Raw genomic sequence first — 17,078 nt, 5'->3', positions numbered from 1 at the left:
AGTTGGTGTGATTTTTGGAAGGGAGCCCTGGGAAAGCGACGAGGAGGAACTATCTGTGGCCTGGAATATTGGGCGGCGGGGTATCCCTGCCTAATAAATTCAACAGGGTTGGAAGACTGGCTTCCCAAGGGGCCCCGGGCGCAGTGCCATCCCCAAGGCGCTCCTCTTCGGCCACCTGTGTGGCGACTTGTCGCCTTCCCTGAGCAGCTACGCGGCCCCGTCACACCCCCACCCAGTTCCCACCGATCTCCTACGCAAAGACCCAGCCCAGGCACCTTCCCCCGTAAGTGTCCACCGACTGAAAATAGATCCCAAGCCCGCCCCTGACCCCCCCACCCGCCTCCAAATCCTCCCCTTTAAAGGGAGCCACCGGGTGACGCCGGGGGAGTTTGCGGAAGCGCCAACCGCGTTGGGGCCTTGGGCGGATCCCGTGATTGACCCGGCCCCGCCCCCCGGCTCCTCTTCCCCCATTGTGTGAGCGGCTCGGGCCCAGGCCCCGCCCCCTGCCACCTCCCTCCGGAGGCCCAACCCCTCCCCTTTTTTTCACCCCCCCCCCACCTTGGCTCATTTCCGGCCGCCGCTGCTACCGCTAGCCTGTAAGGAGGATTCGGCAGAGGGAAGAAACAACAGCCGCCATCTTGTTTGTGTGCTAGGCTTGGGGGGGAGAGAGGGCGAGAGGGAGCGGGCGAGAGTGGGCAAGCGGGACGCCGGGCTGAGTGCGAACTGCGGGAGCTAGACTGCGGAGGGGAGCTGGGCCGGAGAGAGGCGGCAGGGGGCCGAGACAGTGGCAGGGGGCCCGGGGCGCGGGCTGAGGCGACCCCCAGCCCCCTCCCGCCCGCACACACCCCCACCGCGGCCCGGGAGCCGGGCCGGCGTCGACGCCTAAGGGGGGACCATTACATAACCCCGCGCCCCGCGGCGCCTTCGCCCGCCGTCGAGGGCGGCCCCGAGCTGAGCCCCGGGGGGCGGGCGCTCCCGGCACCTGGCCGCTGAGGGTGGGGGCCGTAGCGGCGGCCGTATTTATTTATTTTTCGCGGGAGGAGAGGGCGAAGGAAGAGAGAGCGCGGCGCGAGAGGAAGCCGCCTGCGCCGCTCGCCAGAAGAGGGGCCTCCTCGGTGGGCTCGGCGTCGGCGCGGGCAGGCGGCGCTGCTCAGCCCGGCCCCCCTCGGCCCTCTGGGCCGGCGAGCTCCGCGCCCGGCGTCCTCGCCGCGCCTCCGCCGCGCGATGTGAAGCGGTGGCGCCAGCCTGGCTCTCGGCTCGGGCGAGCTCTCTGCGGCCATTAGGGGCCGGTGCGGCGGCGGCGCGGAGCGCGGCGGCAAGAGGAGGAGGAGGAGGGTTCGGAGGGTGGGGGCTCAGGTCCGGGAGGGGGCACCGGGAGGAGGTGAGTGTCTCTTGTCGCCTCCTCCTCTCCCCGCTTTTCGCCCCCGCCTCCTTGTGGCGATGAGAAGGAGGAGGACAGCGCCGAGGAGGAAGAAGCTGATGGCGGCGGCGGAGCTCCGAGAGACCTCGGCTGGGCAGGGGCCGGCCGTGGCGGGCCGGGGACTGCGCCTCTAGAGTCGCGAGTTCTTGAGGATTCGCCGCAGCGGACGCGCTCGGCGCATTTGTGTGCCTGTGCCCTCCTCCGGGCCTGAGCCCAGGCCCGGCCCCTCGCACTTGCCCCTACCTTTTCTATCGAGTCCACATCCCTCTTCAGCCACCGCGATCCGGCGGAGAGAAAAAGGAACTTCCCCCCACCCCCTTCGGGGGCCGGCGGAGCCCCCTAAGCCCACCCCCAGGATCCGGGCGGGGACCCCGGGCTGAAGAAGAGATTTCCCGAGGATTCTCCTTTTCCTCGCCCGTATCTCCGAAAGAATTAAAAATGGCCGAGAATGTCGTGGAACCGGGGCCGCCTTCAGCCAAGCGGCCTAAACTCTCATCTCCGGCCCTCTCGGCGTCCGCCAGCGATGGCACAGGTTAGTCTCGGGAGCCTTGGCTTTCCACCTCCTCCTCAATCTTTTCTGCTCGCTGTACCTTTATTCGTCCATATTTTCTTCTTCTCTCTTCCTAGTTCTCTGCCTCTTGATTGATTTTAAAGGTGTTTGAATGAGCTGATCGAAGGCGTCCAGTAGCCCAACCATTTTCTTTGCTTCCTAAACATTCGTTGCCACACTGTGTCATATCGATGTGTGTTCTGGAATTAGGGCTCTTGAGTGGTGCTGTAGAAATGGCCTTTATTGTCGTTATCATGCAGTTTAATTTTGGAAATGCTAGTGCGTTTGAGTGTAAGAGCTTTTTTTTTTTTTTTTTGCACTTTTAGTTGTAATTTGTGGTTAAGTGAGGAATTGTGAATTCTTTCTTCCTGATCGTTACTTGTCCTGTTTCCTCTACTTTCTACTACTCTTCAAGAATTCCTTTTTGCATAAGATTTTCTGTTGAGGATGAAGGTGTGAAAATTCTTGGTTTTACTTGTTTGTGTGTGTATGAGATCCAGGATTTCAGGCTTGATGTGAAGTTAAACGTCAAACCTGAAATTTGGTATGAATTATTTTACTAACCATTCCTAGCTCCCTCCGCCCCCTTATTTGCTTTAAAAATCAATATGGAGCGCAGTTCATTTTCTCTCTCTCATTTCTTTGGTGCCAGACTAAAATGTCTGAAATTCTGGGATTTTAGGTTCGGAGAGAGCAGAGGCATTTTCTTTGCAGTTTGTAGTTACTTTCTCTTTGGGAAGAGTTGGGGGGTTAACTGATTCTATGGAGTTATGTACTTGGAAATCAAGACTAGAAATTAAGAGAGTCTCAGTTAAGAACTGCCCACTGATCATACAAGAATTTAAAATGTGTGTTAGGTTTTGTATTTGTGGGCTTTGTCTTTTTACACTTTAAACAATGTATGGGGATCCAGATTGCAGTTTAAAAAACTTCACATTTTTTACTTCACTCAGTTGTGCACCAGCCTTTTGTCAAGAGAAATTCAAGGAGACTTGTATCATTCCCTTCTTACCGTGAGTTTAGTGCTATCCTGATGGGCACCAACCTTCTCTTTTGCTGTCATAGTTGTTTGAGGTGCCAGGATAATGAAGACGAAGAATGGCTGGCCATCTGACAGTCTACAAGATGTTCCCCTTTACTACGGAGCATCTCTTTAACACCCTGAGAAAACAGGCTCAACGTCATCCCTCCATCTGCCAGTGATAGTGCATAATGGAGTTAAATGTACCCTTTGAGTTTGTAGAGAACTTGTAAAGCATGGTTTTAAGTAGGTTTCCTCTCAGTGGGTGAAAATGTAAGGATATGGCAAAATGCTTTGGATTCTTTGCTTTTATAAGATGTATCATGAGTTTAAGATAACCTGCAAAGATTGAGGATTTTTGCAGAGTTCCTCTGCTTCAGGCTTGTAACATTGACAGTGCATGAACTTTGATCTGTCCTCATTCCTTGAAGTTTCTGTAGTCTTCCGGGATATTTTTTTTTTAAGGGATTATTTTTAAACCTGTTTTTTTCCTCAGAATTCATACACATATCGAGTATCGTATTCCTTTGCGCTTGTTAAAATGTCGTTCGGGAGGACTTTCAGATTACCTTTAGACTCATTGTCCACCTGTAGATTTTTGTGTTGTTTCTTTAGTTTTTGTGTACTGTGGTAGTTTTTGCTCTATAGTTTTTGTGTAATATGGTAATAGATTTGAGTTAGCCAGGGACTGGGGATATTGTAAAGTAAACTTTTTACCTGTACTATTTTGCCAATTCCTCATTTAAACAGTTTAGTCTTGGGAGTAATGCAAAGCCTGAAAGGGAGACTGTGCTCTGTTGTTCAGATACTTCTGTTGAGGTTGATCTGTGTACTTGGTAACTTTAACTTCTTTTGGTAGTGTTTCACCTGACTTAAACACAGAAACTGATTTGCTACTTGAAATATCAGTGAATAATTGTAAGAGTACTAAATGTATCAAGTAGGTTTTTATATAAAAAAAAATCCTCAACATTGAGATTTAACTCAGTATTAAGAGTTTATCTTACTTTTCTCTAAATTTTGTAGTGAAGATTGATTTTTGTACCCCCACCCTGCTTAAGATTCTATCTAATCCAGGAATTGTTTGGTTGTCTAATTTTTAATGCTGTAACCAGTCTGGATTTTTTGATTGGGGCTGGAGGAAGGAGAATGAGCATTAAGAATATACTGTCCTCCTGTGAACTTCACATTGGGCACCATTGTATTTCGATGGATTGATTGTTTTTGCATCCAACACGGTGTAGTTTTAGGTTTGCAGGCAACTTTAATAGAAACACTTCACTCTTTAAAACTTTACATTTTAAACTTGCAACTTCTGCATTTTTAGAGTTGCCATCCTAGGTAGTTTTTAAAAGTGAATGTAATAATTCCTCAGTACTTACTGATTGGTTTTATATAGAACTGTTCAAAATGATCCCCAAATTCTAGACTCCAGAAACTTTTTTTAAATGATTGAGGCTTGCAGTTTTAGTAGTGTATGTGTACCTGCCAAGAGTGTTTGCGTGTGCCAGTTTTATAGGGAAGAAAGTTGGAACCCAATTGGGTTGACGTGCTAAAGCATTATAAAACAAATTAGTGCTAGAATCTCCAAATTTGAACTTCTAAGGTTATCCACTGATGCAGAATGAAAATGACTTATTTAATTCTCAGAGATTCTTCTAAAAAATTTTCCAGGTTGATTATAGTAGCTTGAATTAAGTTAAAGTTTTAGATGTCAAAATGAGGAGAAAGAGAATTACAGCTTTTGCATCTTTATGTTCCTGTCTCAATATTCGCACACGATCCGTTGAAATTTTTATGTAACTTGGTATGGTTGGATCAGAACTATTTGAGAAATCGAATGATTTTCTGTCCTACCACATCTGCTACCACCCTGCATCATAAAAGTATTTGTAAAAAAATTTGTTTTGGTAAAATTATTGACCAGAGTAGTTAATATGTAAGTCCTGAAAATATTTCTTGAACCTGTTCTGGTAATACCTTGAGTGACGGGAATGATGGGGATGATAGGTTGCCTTCGTTGCTCACTGGACATGTTCTAGCACTGCTTTGTGTACACTTGATGCTGTGTGGACAGAATCTGGAAAGAGGCATAACAGCATGATCTGGTATGTTTGGTAGGATTAAAGCTCCTTCTCGTCTTGATACATTAAGTTTTGTGTATTTTTTTAGTGGCTCTACAGTGTACTCTGTGTTAGAATTGGCTTGGATTTTATGCCTGTTTTCATTTTGAAAGCAAAGGACAGCTATAGCTGCATTGAGCACTAGGTTATGGTACTAATCTAGGATTTTTTTGTGTGTGTGGCAAGGATTTTTTAAGTGTCTGTTTCTTTCTCAGGATACCATTGTCTCTTAGTGGTTTATCATTCAAAGAAAATATTTTTGATTGGAGACTGTTTCCTTTTTAGCTTTTACACCTGTGATACTATGTTTTAATTTTATTTTGGGAGCATGAAGGTTTGCTTGAGAGTTCTGCTTCTGAAGTTTTTGAGTTTTGGCTGCTCAGTCCAGCAAAGTATTGCTGATCTTGTGTTAAGTTAAATTGCAAAACATTTTAAGTGCCTTAAACTCTGGCAATTGCTTATTCTTAAGACTTTGTAAGTTCATTTATAGGGCTCCCAGAAAGTTGTCTGTGGTTGATAGTGAGATAAGGTGACGTTTGTTAAGTTGTAAATCTTGTGTGTGTTACAGTAAGGGTTCCCTTTTTCAGCCAGAGTTCATATTCTTTTGCGGAGGTAAGAAATGCATTGCCATGTCCAGCGATTGGATGAAGGGGTGGGAGGAAAGGGTTTCTGCCTTGGTTGCCTTTTGGCATTGTTTTCTGTTTTACTTTGCTTTGAACCTTCTCCTTTGTCTGTTCTGTAAAACGGAGGGGAATTAAAACAAAAAGTTGAATATTAGTGCATAGTGGGGTTTGTAAGAATAGTAAGCGGTAAATAGAAAAGAAAAAAAGAGTAGGAAGAATGTTGCAGATACAAGTGGGAGTGTAAAAAGCTTCCTGGTGTACTTACAAAAACAATTCAAGAGTTATTCTGCCAGTTCTTACATCCAACAATTAATGGAAAAATAAGACATCTTGTTTGGTGTGATTTAAATTTTACGGTTGCCTCCTTTGAGAATTTCTGAAGTTTATTTATTTATTTATTTTTTAACTATGGCAGGCATTAAGAGAAATTAATGGGCAAGCTGAAACTTAAATTATGCCACGTGTAAAATATTTAAAACATTGGCTATTGCAGATTTTTTTTTTTTTTTTTCATTAGATGGATAGTAGTTTTCTTCTGAAATTTTAATGGGAAAATTTTTTATTACTGCTCAGTTCTCAGAAAAGATTTAAGAGAATAAATATTGAGGTTTTAAGGCCTATTCTGAACAATTTGGATATCATTTGTTTTTACATGTAGATCTTTTAAAATAAATTCCCCAAAAGGCATTTAGGAGTAATTTAGTTGAGAGTGTAAAATTTAAACTACTGGGGGAAAAAGTAAAATTTAAACCACTGGGAAAGTGAGTGGTTGAGAGAATGGGTTTTAGAGTCCAACTAGTGGAGTTCAAATCCCGGACATGCCTTTATTAACTGTGAACTTTAGGCCAGTTACTTACTTAATCTGTCTGTCTCAGCTTCCTCACTTGTAGTACTCAATGTGTAGGATTGTGGTGAGGAATAAATGAGAGTTCTCTTTATTAAATGCTTAGAATAGAGACTTCCCTGGTGGGCCACTGGCTAAGACTCTGTGGTCCCAATGCAGGCAGCCTGGGTTCGATCCCTGGTTGGGGAACTAGATCCTACATGCTGCAACTCAGACTAGGCACAGCCAAATAGCTAAATGAAATAAATAAATATTAAAAATGCTTAGGATGGTGCTTGCTGTAATATAGTATGAGCTCATTAAGTGTTAAGTGTTTTTAACCTTACTGCTAAATATACCCCCAAAAAGCAGTGCTCGGTATATTTTTTAATGGATATACAGATAGGTTGGCTGAAGATAAAACCAAATGCATGAAGTTGAGAGAGTAGTCTTAAAAGTTTTTAAGACTTATGGTGCAGAGTTAGCCTATACATCATCTAGTCAAATGTAAAGTTTTTTGAGAATATAAGAATATGGCAGCAGAGATTATGAGTGTGTATATATATACTGTCACATATTGAAGGCAATTAAGAAAGCAGATTGTTCTTACTGGAAATGCTCAAGGTAAGAATGTCTTTTTTTCTAAAAAATTGTGTGGTTGAGCATTATTTTTTATTTATCTGGGTCTTAAAACTTTCTTAAAGGAGGAGGAAGAAAAGTAGAAGGAGCAGGGTACAGCTTTTCAGTATTTTTGGCCACACCCAATAAGCAATACATTTTATGTGGAGAACCAGAGACCCTGTCTCAGCAAGTGAACAAACAGTACTTATCCTGCTTACCCTTACTTCTTGTGATCTACTTGATATTTTCTGTTTTTTATTTTTTTAAAAAAGTGGTGGTTGTGATCCACTACATTGATTTCATGACCCACTATGGCTTGTGGCTCATGACTAGTATTTGAAAAATACTAGTTTAAAAGAGTTGACAGGCTGCCAGTTAGTTGTCCTGTGTTGGACTAACATTTTCTGTGTGCTGGGCATTTATCCTCAGAATGAGGAATATTGTGGTAATCCAGAACATCATGGACCCCTCGGTTTGCAGATTAGGGAAGGAGAACAACGCTTGAGTCCAATGGGGCCAGTATTGTATTTGGGAAGTACAGTGTACAGTGGGAGAAACGGGGTTACCTAACCTGTAGCTACTGTTGCTCTGGTGGCTGTCTTTGAAGAAACTGGAATCTGATCTTGGGATTTGAAGGATAGACAGGGTTGCTAAGAGTGAGCCCAGGTTGAGGAGAAGAGTCTGGTCTGTCAGGGAATCTATGCATTTCATCTAGTTGGGGGAGAGCAAGAAATATAGCTGCATAGGTTAGCAAGGGGCCAGTCATACAGGACTTATCTGGCGTTACTGCTTACTGGAGTTTAGACTTTCCATTTTAGCTTTTTTAAATGGATAGTCAGAATTGTACCTTAGAGTCTAAGGCTTAGATGATTGACAAATGAGGAATGGTTTGGAAAGGAAAAGGAGAAAATAGACCAACGAGATAACTGTTTCAGAATTCCAGCTGTGATGAGAGTGGCCTGGATTAGTAGATGAAAAGAAGTGAGGTTTGAGGGGGCGTGGGTGATCAGCAGAGCTTGGTGATTAATTAGATGTCAGGATATTGCCAGAGAGGGAAATTCCCAGATTTCAAGTTTGGGCAGCAGGATTGATGAGGATGTCATTTACTGAGACAGCAAGCATAGGAAGAGATGTGTGTGGATATGGGTGGGGGAGGGGTTTTGATGAGTTAAGTTTTGCACATTTTGAAGTTGTGCAATTCTCCTGAATTGAGGAGTCATTATTTTCATTTGAAGAACCTTTCATTTCAGCTAACAAACATTGACTGCCTACCAAGTTATAAATGTTCGCACATAAAGACAAAGCAAGATGCAGTCTGGTCTCAAAGCCTTTAGTATCTGGTGGAATTGGTATACATATCTACACAGTTTTCCCGTAAGTTATACTCTGATACAAGTTGTTAAAATGGGTTAGATGAAGGCAGAGGATAGGGATTACTTCTTTCTTGACATGTACACACTGCTATATTTATTATTTGTTTTTGGCCACACTGGGTCTCTGTTGCTGCAGGCAGGCTTTCTCATTGCAGGGAGCGGGGGCTTCTCTTGTTGGGAAACACAGGCTCTAGGTGCACGGGCTCAGGAGTTGCTACTTGCTGGCTCTAGGTTGAGTGGGCTTCAGTAGTTGGGGCTCACAGGCTCAGTAATTGCAGCATGGGGGCTTAGTTGCTCCAAGGCATGAGGAATATTCCTAGACCAGGGATCGAACTTGTGTCCCCTGCATTGGCAGGTGAATTCTTACCCACTGTGCCACCAGGTAAATCCAGGGATTATTTATGACAAAATGGATTTGAAGTATTAGGGGAAAACTTCATAGAGGAAATGTATATTTGAATAAGGGTAGGAGAGCATGACCTACCTTTTCTTAGAAGTAGGGAAAGTTGGGAATTTCCTGGCAGTCCAGTGGTTAGGACTCCTGCGCACTTTCACTGCTGAGGGCTTGGGTTCAGTCTCTCAGCAGGGAACTAAGATCTTGCAAACTGCATGGGGCAGTAAAAAAAAAACCAAGAAGTAGGCGAAGTTGGAATGGTGTTTCAGGTGGAACAAACATAAGTAGTTTATATGTGACAGGAACACAGACTATGTGGTGGAATGTTTTCGTAGGAGACAGATGGAAAAGGATGTTAGGGTCCTATTTTGAAAAAGATAAATATGAATAGTGACATGGTCAGGGAAAGAGTAGTTCTAGTGACCTTGCACAGAATCGGTAGCAGCGACTGAACCTAATGGCTGAAAGACCTAGGATTTGTCATTTATCTCTTGGACATGCACATACCTTTTGTCTTTGAGGATTTTGGTAAGTTGTAATTACCAAAGTGAATTGTTTATTTTCTTAAGATCCAAATTTTGTTACCACTTGTTTGTCATACATGTAGAAAATGCAGCTGATTAAAAAAGTCAAGCTCCTCTTTTTCTTTACAGATGTACAATTTCTAGGAGGCTTTTTTTTTTTTTTAAAGAAAAGGGTATGAAAGCTTCTCTAGGAGCCCCTTAGGCATTCCCTTGGAACAAACTCCAATTAGGCAAACAAACCCAGCCCTCAGAGCAAAGCTTCTCCCAAGACGTTACTGTGCTCAAAATCAAGACGTGATCAGTGGTGGTTAAGTTAGCATGCCGTTTAGGCTTAATATAAACATGTAATTGAGTTGATTGGGAAAGTGGGTATTTATTGAAATGAAAATAATAGAGTCCTCATCTTTTTAATTTCACGCCGAGAAATATCATAAATGTGTTAGTGTTAAGAATAAAACTTCAGGTCAGTCACTTCCCAAAATATAGGTACACCTTTTGATGTCATGGTTGCAAGACTGTTAAGAATGCATATTTTGAAAATTAATATGTGCTTTTGCCTGTTGGCTTTCGAAATTCAGCACCAGCCAACATGCATAGCTGTGTGATCCTGTAAAACTTAATATTGATTGTCGTCTTTTATCAAACTTGTATAACTTACAGATGTTTCGTGAAGTATTAGAAGTCTTATCTGTCTTTCCAGTGTGGATATTTCTTTTTTTTTTAAATATAGTTTTTGGCTGTGCTGGGTCTTTGTTGCTGCAAGGGCTTTTCTCTAGCTGCACTGTGCAGGCTTCTCGTTGCAGTGACTTCTTGTTGCAGAGTCGGGCTCTAGGGTGCATGCACATGGGCTTCCGTACTTGGGGTGCTTGGGCTCTGGAGCACAGGCTCAGTAGTTGCAGTGTGTGGGCTTAGTTGTGGGATCTTCCCAGATCAGGGATTGAACCCATGTTTCCTGTGTTGGCAGGCAGGCTCTTTACCACTGAGCCACCACAGAACCCCCACTGTGGATATTTCATTACATTTTTTAGTGTTCCTTTAAATTCAGTATTGTAGTTTTGAGTGTCTGTGATCTTTTCCTTGACAGGTGGGTTTTTATGGTTAGATTAATTCTGCTTGATCTACAGAGTAGTAAAATACTTCTGAATTACAGTACTGAATAGAAGTTATTTATCATGAAGTTTACAAAATTGCCTCGATTTTAAAGGCCAACATTGTGCTTTTTTAAGCACCCAAAACAGCTGAGTTAATTTAAGAATAGAAGTGCCCCAAACCATTAAGGAGAGATCTTTGTGAGATTGATAGTTTCATATCTAGCCAAACTGTTTTCAGAATTATTAAAGTTCTGTAGATTTGACTTTCATCTCCAATCCTTATTTTTTTAAAACCTCAGATCTCTGCCCACCTCGTCACTCACCTGGCCCCCCTTCAGTTTGCTGTGGCTCAGTTCCTCTCCACTCTTAACTTGTCCCATTCCTACACGTCCTCTGGCCCCACCACGGGGATGAAAGAAAGGTTTTGAGATCTGGATTGTACATTCATTTAAAGGCACTTTTAATATCACCAGGGAAGTCCTTTAATATCACAGAGAAAGCTAGCTTAAAGGAGTGGATGGATAGATTCTGTCCTTAAGCAGATACTTGCAAATTGACTAGTTTTAGAATACTTTGTACAGGTATTTCGCTTAATGTACACAGCTTAAGAAAACTGAGTTTTTATTTGAATTCAGCTTACCTGGAGTACAAAAAATAAGCCTGTTTATTCAGCAAATAAAGTTTGAACTTTCTAAATGGGAAAAAAAATTAGTGCAAGAAATTCTCTTATGCAGTAGAATTAGATTTTGAGCCAAAATTATTTCAGTTTTGCATCCTAGTTTGTAGCTTTAAACTTTTCTTTATACTCAGACAATCCAGTGTTTGGGATTATATTGTTAGTAACCCTAATTTTGAAAGTTATACTTCAGTTATATATTTCACGGTAGTGAATGTTTGCCAATTTCTCAGCTAACTATTTATTGTACAGGAGATGATACAGCTAAATCTGCTGTGAGGACCACAGGAATATAGAAGACACCAAGGGTGATGTACAGAATCAGAATGTAAGAATGAAAGGGTGTTTTGACTCAACACTAGTTTCCTACATGTTCAGTCCAAATTTGTTTTTGTTTGAATTGTCAAATTTTTCTTATCCACGGTCCATTGGATAAACTTAATGTATTATGCTAAACTTTTCAAACCAGATTTAAATCTGTCCTGTTAGCCACATTTTGTGTCACCATGTTTGGACTGAATGTATACTCGGGTGAAGAAACATTATTTTTGACCACATCGCCTGGCATTTGGGATCTTTATTTCCCCAACCAGGGGTTGAAACGAACCCGCTGCAGTGGAAGTGTGGAGTCTTAACTGTGGACCTCCAGGGAAGTCCCGAAGAAGCATTTTACTCAAAATCCTTTTGTATTTGAGCATCTGAGAACTGTATATGGAAACTTCTCAATAAACTGTTTGATAGAAGTAGCTTGCTGTTGATGTTGATAAGTTGATACTTTGGAAAGTAAGCCCGAAATGCCTTACCGGATAGTGAGTTCATCATTTCAAGTTGTTCGTGATATTGTTCTACAGTGTTTGTCATGGGATACTTTAAAGGTAACGGGATAAATTTCAGATTTGTACATTTCTAATCAAAGAGAAAGGGGAGTCAGTAAATTAAATATGTTAGAAGCTCACCTTAGTATCTAGAAAAAGTTCTCTCTATCATTTACTATCTTAACCTCCTGTTTCTCAATCCACTGCAGTCTGGCTTATGCGCTTCACTGCTCTTAACTTAGACCTCCAACTATCTCCTTTTATCTATCTTCAGTGAATTCTCTCTCAAGCATGGAGCACCACGAACATTGCCTTCTTGGAACCTGGTTTCCAGGACAGTATTCCTAGTAGATGGGCTGGAGGAGGGTGTTGAATTTAGCATCCTTTGTTGGTAAGATCGTTGTCAGTTAAATACGGGCATGTTCAGGTTATCCAAGACAGTAACTTCAGAGTCATTCTTCTCTTTTTCTCTCCATAACCCCCTAACTATAGTTAGAGAGTTCTTCTGATAGACCTCTATGATGCCCCTTTAGCAGCAGCCTCCTCACCAGTCTGCCTTACTGTAGACTTGTCTGTCGATTTATTCTTCATCTTTGAGGGGGCTAGAGCATGCAGATTTGTTTATATCCTGAAAAGTGAAAGTCGCTCAGCGACTGACTCTGCGACCCCATGGACTATTAAGTCCATGGAATTCTTCAGGCCAGAATACTGGAGTGGGTAGCCATTCCCTTCTCCAGGGGATCTTCCCCACCCAGGGATCGAACCAAGGTCTCCCACATTGCAGGCAGATTCTTTAACAGCCGAGCCATCGGGGAAGCCCAAGAATACTGGAGTTGGTAGCATATCCCTTCTGCCCAACCCAGGAATTGAACTGGCGTCTCCTGCGTTGCAGGTGGATTCTTTACCAGCTGAGCTACCAGGGAAGCCCTTTGTTCATGTCATAATTTGCTTAAAATTCTTCAGTTGGGAAATTTTTCTCTTTACAGTAAAAATCCCAAGGTATTAACGTTAAGGACCCTCTAGGTTGCTGCTTTTATTTGTTGAATATGTAAATTTTATTCAGCTGATCTGAACTAATCCCTGTGAAGGACAAGTTGAGATGGGGGCCTGAGAAGGTGATTATTTGAACCTTTGTATTTTTCCTTTCCTTGAAGGAAAAGAAAGAAGCTGAGGAGCTTAGTAAGTGTCATGGATTGAGGCTGGTCAATATTGAAACCCACTGTTCAGTATTTGTTTAAATCCTGACATTTATTTTTCCCTTGCATCTTCATATATACTACTTTTTGTTTGGGATTTGCTTTTCCACTAGTTTTAGACCATTGGGTTTATTTCTGTTTATGACAAACTAGTTAAAGATATAATCTCTCATTTTTAGTCATCTTTTTCCTATATGCTGCTCATGAACTTGCAACCAGGTTTTTTTCTGGGAAGCCCCTTGCAGAAGGACCTAATGGGGAAAGATTGGAAGTTTGATTGCTTAAATAAAACCCTCATGTTACATTTATTGAGCTTTAGTACTCTTAACCCTTTGGGGTTTCCCTGATGGCTCAGCAGGTAGAGTCTGCCTGCAATGCGGGAGAGACAGGTTTGATCCTTGGGTTGGGAGGATCCCTTGGAGAAGGAAATGGCAACCCACTCCCATGTTCTTACCTGAAAAACCCCATGGACAGAGGAGCCTGGCTGGCTGCAGTACAGAGGGTCAGAAGAGTCAGGTGTGACTGAGCACACCTCTTAACTCACCAGTATAGAGCTCATAACAGTTTGGTAATTTTTTTAGTCTGTAAATATTTAAGTTTTGTTTAAAGATGTTCAGAAAAGTTATAGTTCTCATAATGTTCACTGCTACTCTAAAACAACTGCTAAAAATGAAGTCTATTTGCTTACTTACATAGAACATTCAGCTGGAATCCAGGGACTCTATTAGAGTCCCTATTCAGTAACAAAATAGTACAGTCTGAGGGAAGCCAGTGAGGTATCACTAACTGCACCTATAAAATGAGAGAATCAGTAATGTCTAATCTTGGGCCCTCCTTGGGAGGGGCAGTGTTCTCTGAGAGCCCTGAGGAGAATGTGTCTTCCCTCTCCCAGTTCCTCCCCACACAGTACGTCCCTTCTGTGCTCAGTCGCTCAGTCGTGTCTGACTCTCTGCGACCCCCTGGACTGCAGCCCACCAGGCTCCTCTGTCCACGGGCTTCTCCAGGCAAGAATACTGGAGTGGGTTGCCATGCCCTCCTCCAGGGGATCTTCCCGACCCAGGGATTGAACCCGTGTCTCCTGAGTCTCCTGCATTGGCAGGTGGGTTCTTTACCACTAGCGCCACCTGGGAAGCCCAATATGGTCCTGCTTTTATATTTTGTCTGTTTCCAAGTAAACACTGCTAGGTGATCCTGAAGGATCCTTTGCTCAGTCCCACCTGGTATATAACTTTTAAAAGAGGGTTAATGAATTTACACATTTTTTATAGACACATAAGTACATAAGTACTTTGGAATTTTACTTATTTAATATGTAAGCACCATCTCATGAGTTCTTTAAAAAAAACTCCATTCATTCATGGGAGTAGAATAAGTAGCCTTTTGATAGAAGAGGTAACATGAGCTCAGTTGGAAAGTAATTGGTAAATTAAGTCAGCTTGTAAGAATTAGGTTTAAACCCCAGGTATTTGGACCCCTTGAACTGTGCTGTTAGGTAGGTACCAGTGATGGCTGGTGGCATTTGGGAATTCTAAATGTGCAGAACTCTGAGGCACAATCAGACTAGCTCAGGACAGTCAGTGGTAATCAAATGAAATAGTAAGATCTGTTCAGTCGTGGGTCAAAGTAGATACGACCCTTTTGAGTCATCTTTGCCGTGCCAGCTTTTCTCTGATTGCGGTGAGCGGGGCTGCTCTAGTTGCAGTGCACAGGCTTCTCGCTGCAGTGGCGTCTCTTGGTGTGGAGCATGGGCTGTACGTGTGCGGGCGTCCGTAGTTGTGGTGTAGGGGCTTAGTTACCCTGTAGCACGTGGGATCTTCTGGATTCAGGGATCAAACCTGTGTCTCCTGGATTGGCAGGTGGATTCTTTACCACTGAGCCACCAGGGAAGCCCATGACACTCTAGTCCTCCAAATTTAATTAATATAGTCATTGAAAATAACAAGTTTTAAGGAAAGGTTAAGAGAACTTTTATAAATTTGTGAATTACCCAATCAGATGTAAATATAGTGTACAATTGCGGAATTACTGGAAACGTTTATTATCATATTCATTTATTGAGTATATTTGAGGTGCTATGGGAAATGTAAATGTTAAATGAGACCCTTATCTTTCAATACTTAAAATTTGGTAAAGAAGATGCACACAAATATTTAGCTATAACAAAAGGTAGAAGATAGGAAGTACATAGTTGAGGTTGTAACAGTGAACCATCTTAGAAAATAGGAGTACTTGAATCAGACTGAGTTGAACCTGAGTGGATCTTTTGTAGTGATCACTGAATTAGGTCTATTGAAAATACAGGATTGCCATTAAAAGAACAACCCTATAACCATTATCAAGGTCTACCAATGTTTACTTTCCTGTCTGCTTCACAGTGGAACCTAATTTTGTAATGAGATGTTGAATATTTTGCAACAGTAACCAAGTGCAGCAGATTTGACTGTAGTACAGGTTAAATTAAATCCTCAAGACAAGGGCCTAGAGTAAGGCTTCTGTATTACTGAAGTTGATTTCTCCTCAATGAACTCTCTATATGTGGCTTTTAACTACTTCTGAGGTTCTTGGAGGATTAATGAGAATAATGTATTTATTGAGGAACCGCAAACAATATGACATTGGAAGTGCCTTATAAAAATTTGTTTTCATTATTATAAGGGAAGTCCCCTGTTAGAATTTTGATTGGCATTGCATTGAATCTGTAGGTCAATATTGGGGAAGAATTGATGTCTTTATATAATATTGAGGATTTGTACCCATATTTTTTGTGATGTTATTCTGTTTATTTAGGTGGTCTTTAGTTTCATAGTTAACATATATCTTCTACTACTGTTGTCAGATCCCCCCCATTTCTTAAATTATTTCTAATCATTTTTTACTGATATGCAGAAATGTAATTTAATTTGCTAACCTCTTACTATTTCCACTTATTTGCTTTGGAGTTTCACTGTTGACAGGTGTATTGTTTGCATACAGTAGGTTATGTTTCTTCCTTTTCAGTCTTGACTCATGAATATTTCTCATATTATTGCTTTGACTAGAGACTCCAGTTCAGCACTGACTAGAAGTGGTGGTTTTGGGTATCTTTGTCTTGTTCTGGTGCTAAAGAGGCTATTTTTAATGTTGGTGCATTATCCATAATTGCTGTCAGTTTTTAGGTTTTGGAAGAGCCCATTTTATCAATTTAAGGAAGTTCTTATCAGGTGTGTGTGTGTGTGTGTGTCTTTTTTTTTTAAATTTTTTATTTTATATCGGAGTGTTATTGATTTACACAGGCTTCCTTGGTGACTCACTGGTAAAGAGTCACCTGCTAATGAATGAGATGTGGGTTCAATCCCTGGATGGGGAAGATACACTAGAGAAGGAAATGGCAACTCACTCCAGTATTCTTGCCTGGAAAATTCCCACAGAGGAGCCTGGCAGGCTACAGTCCATGGGGTCGCAAAAATAGTCAGACACAACTGCAGACGAGAGCATAGTTGATTTATACTGTTGCGTTAGTTTCAGGCGTACAGCAAATGATTCAGTTATACGTGTGTCTGTTCTTTTTCTTATCAGGTTTTGATTGCTGTGGTTTTGTTTTTAAAATTGTGATTGGGTATTGACTTTTATCCAGTGCTTTTATTACAGTCATTGAACCAAATGTTTTATTTCTTCTCTGTTACTCTGGTGAATATGCAAACCTCTCTTTCCTGGAATCCTGAGATGATCCCAACTTGATCATGATATTACACCTTTAAGACATTGATGAATTTGGTTTGCTTTTTTTTTTTTAAGGATAATTGCTCCTGTGTTCATGACGTTCTTTTCTTGTACTGGCCATGTGTACCT

The 17,078-nt window shown here is 42.1% G+C and overlaps 1 protein-coding gene across 1 annotated transcript in view; it reads left to right on the top strand.

The window, feature by feature from the left end:
* Positions 1-1,296: 1,296 nt before the first annotated feature.
* EP300 (E1A binding protein p300) overlaps positions 1,297-17,078 on the top strand; it is a 64,390-nt gene continuing 48,608 nt past the window's right edge. Inside the window, exon 1 of the mRNA XM_061124457.1 lies at positions 1,297-1,952. Within this exon, the coding sequence (XP_060980440.1) occupies positions 1,859-1,952 (94 nt within the window). The 5' untranslated portion in view covers positions 1,297-1,858. The remainder of the gene's footprint in view (positions 1,953-17,078) is intronic.

The sequence above is a fragment of the Dama dama genome, chromosome 22 (assembly GCF_033118175.1).
Source record: "Dama dama isolate Ldn47 chromosome 22, ASM3311817v1, whole genome shotgun sequence".
In the NCBI taxonomy this organism is placed as follows: Eukaryota; Metazoa; Chordata; class Mammalia; order Artiodactyla; family Cervidae; genus Dama; species Dama dama.
The sequence above is the reverse complement of the archived record's forward strand: the minus strand, read 5'-3'. Positions and strand labels throughout refer to the sequence as shown.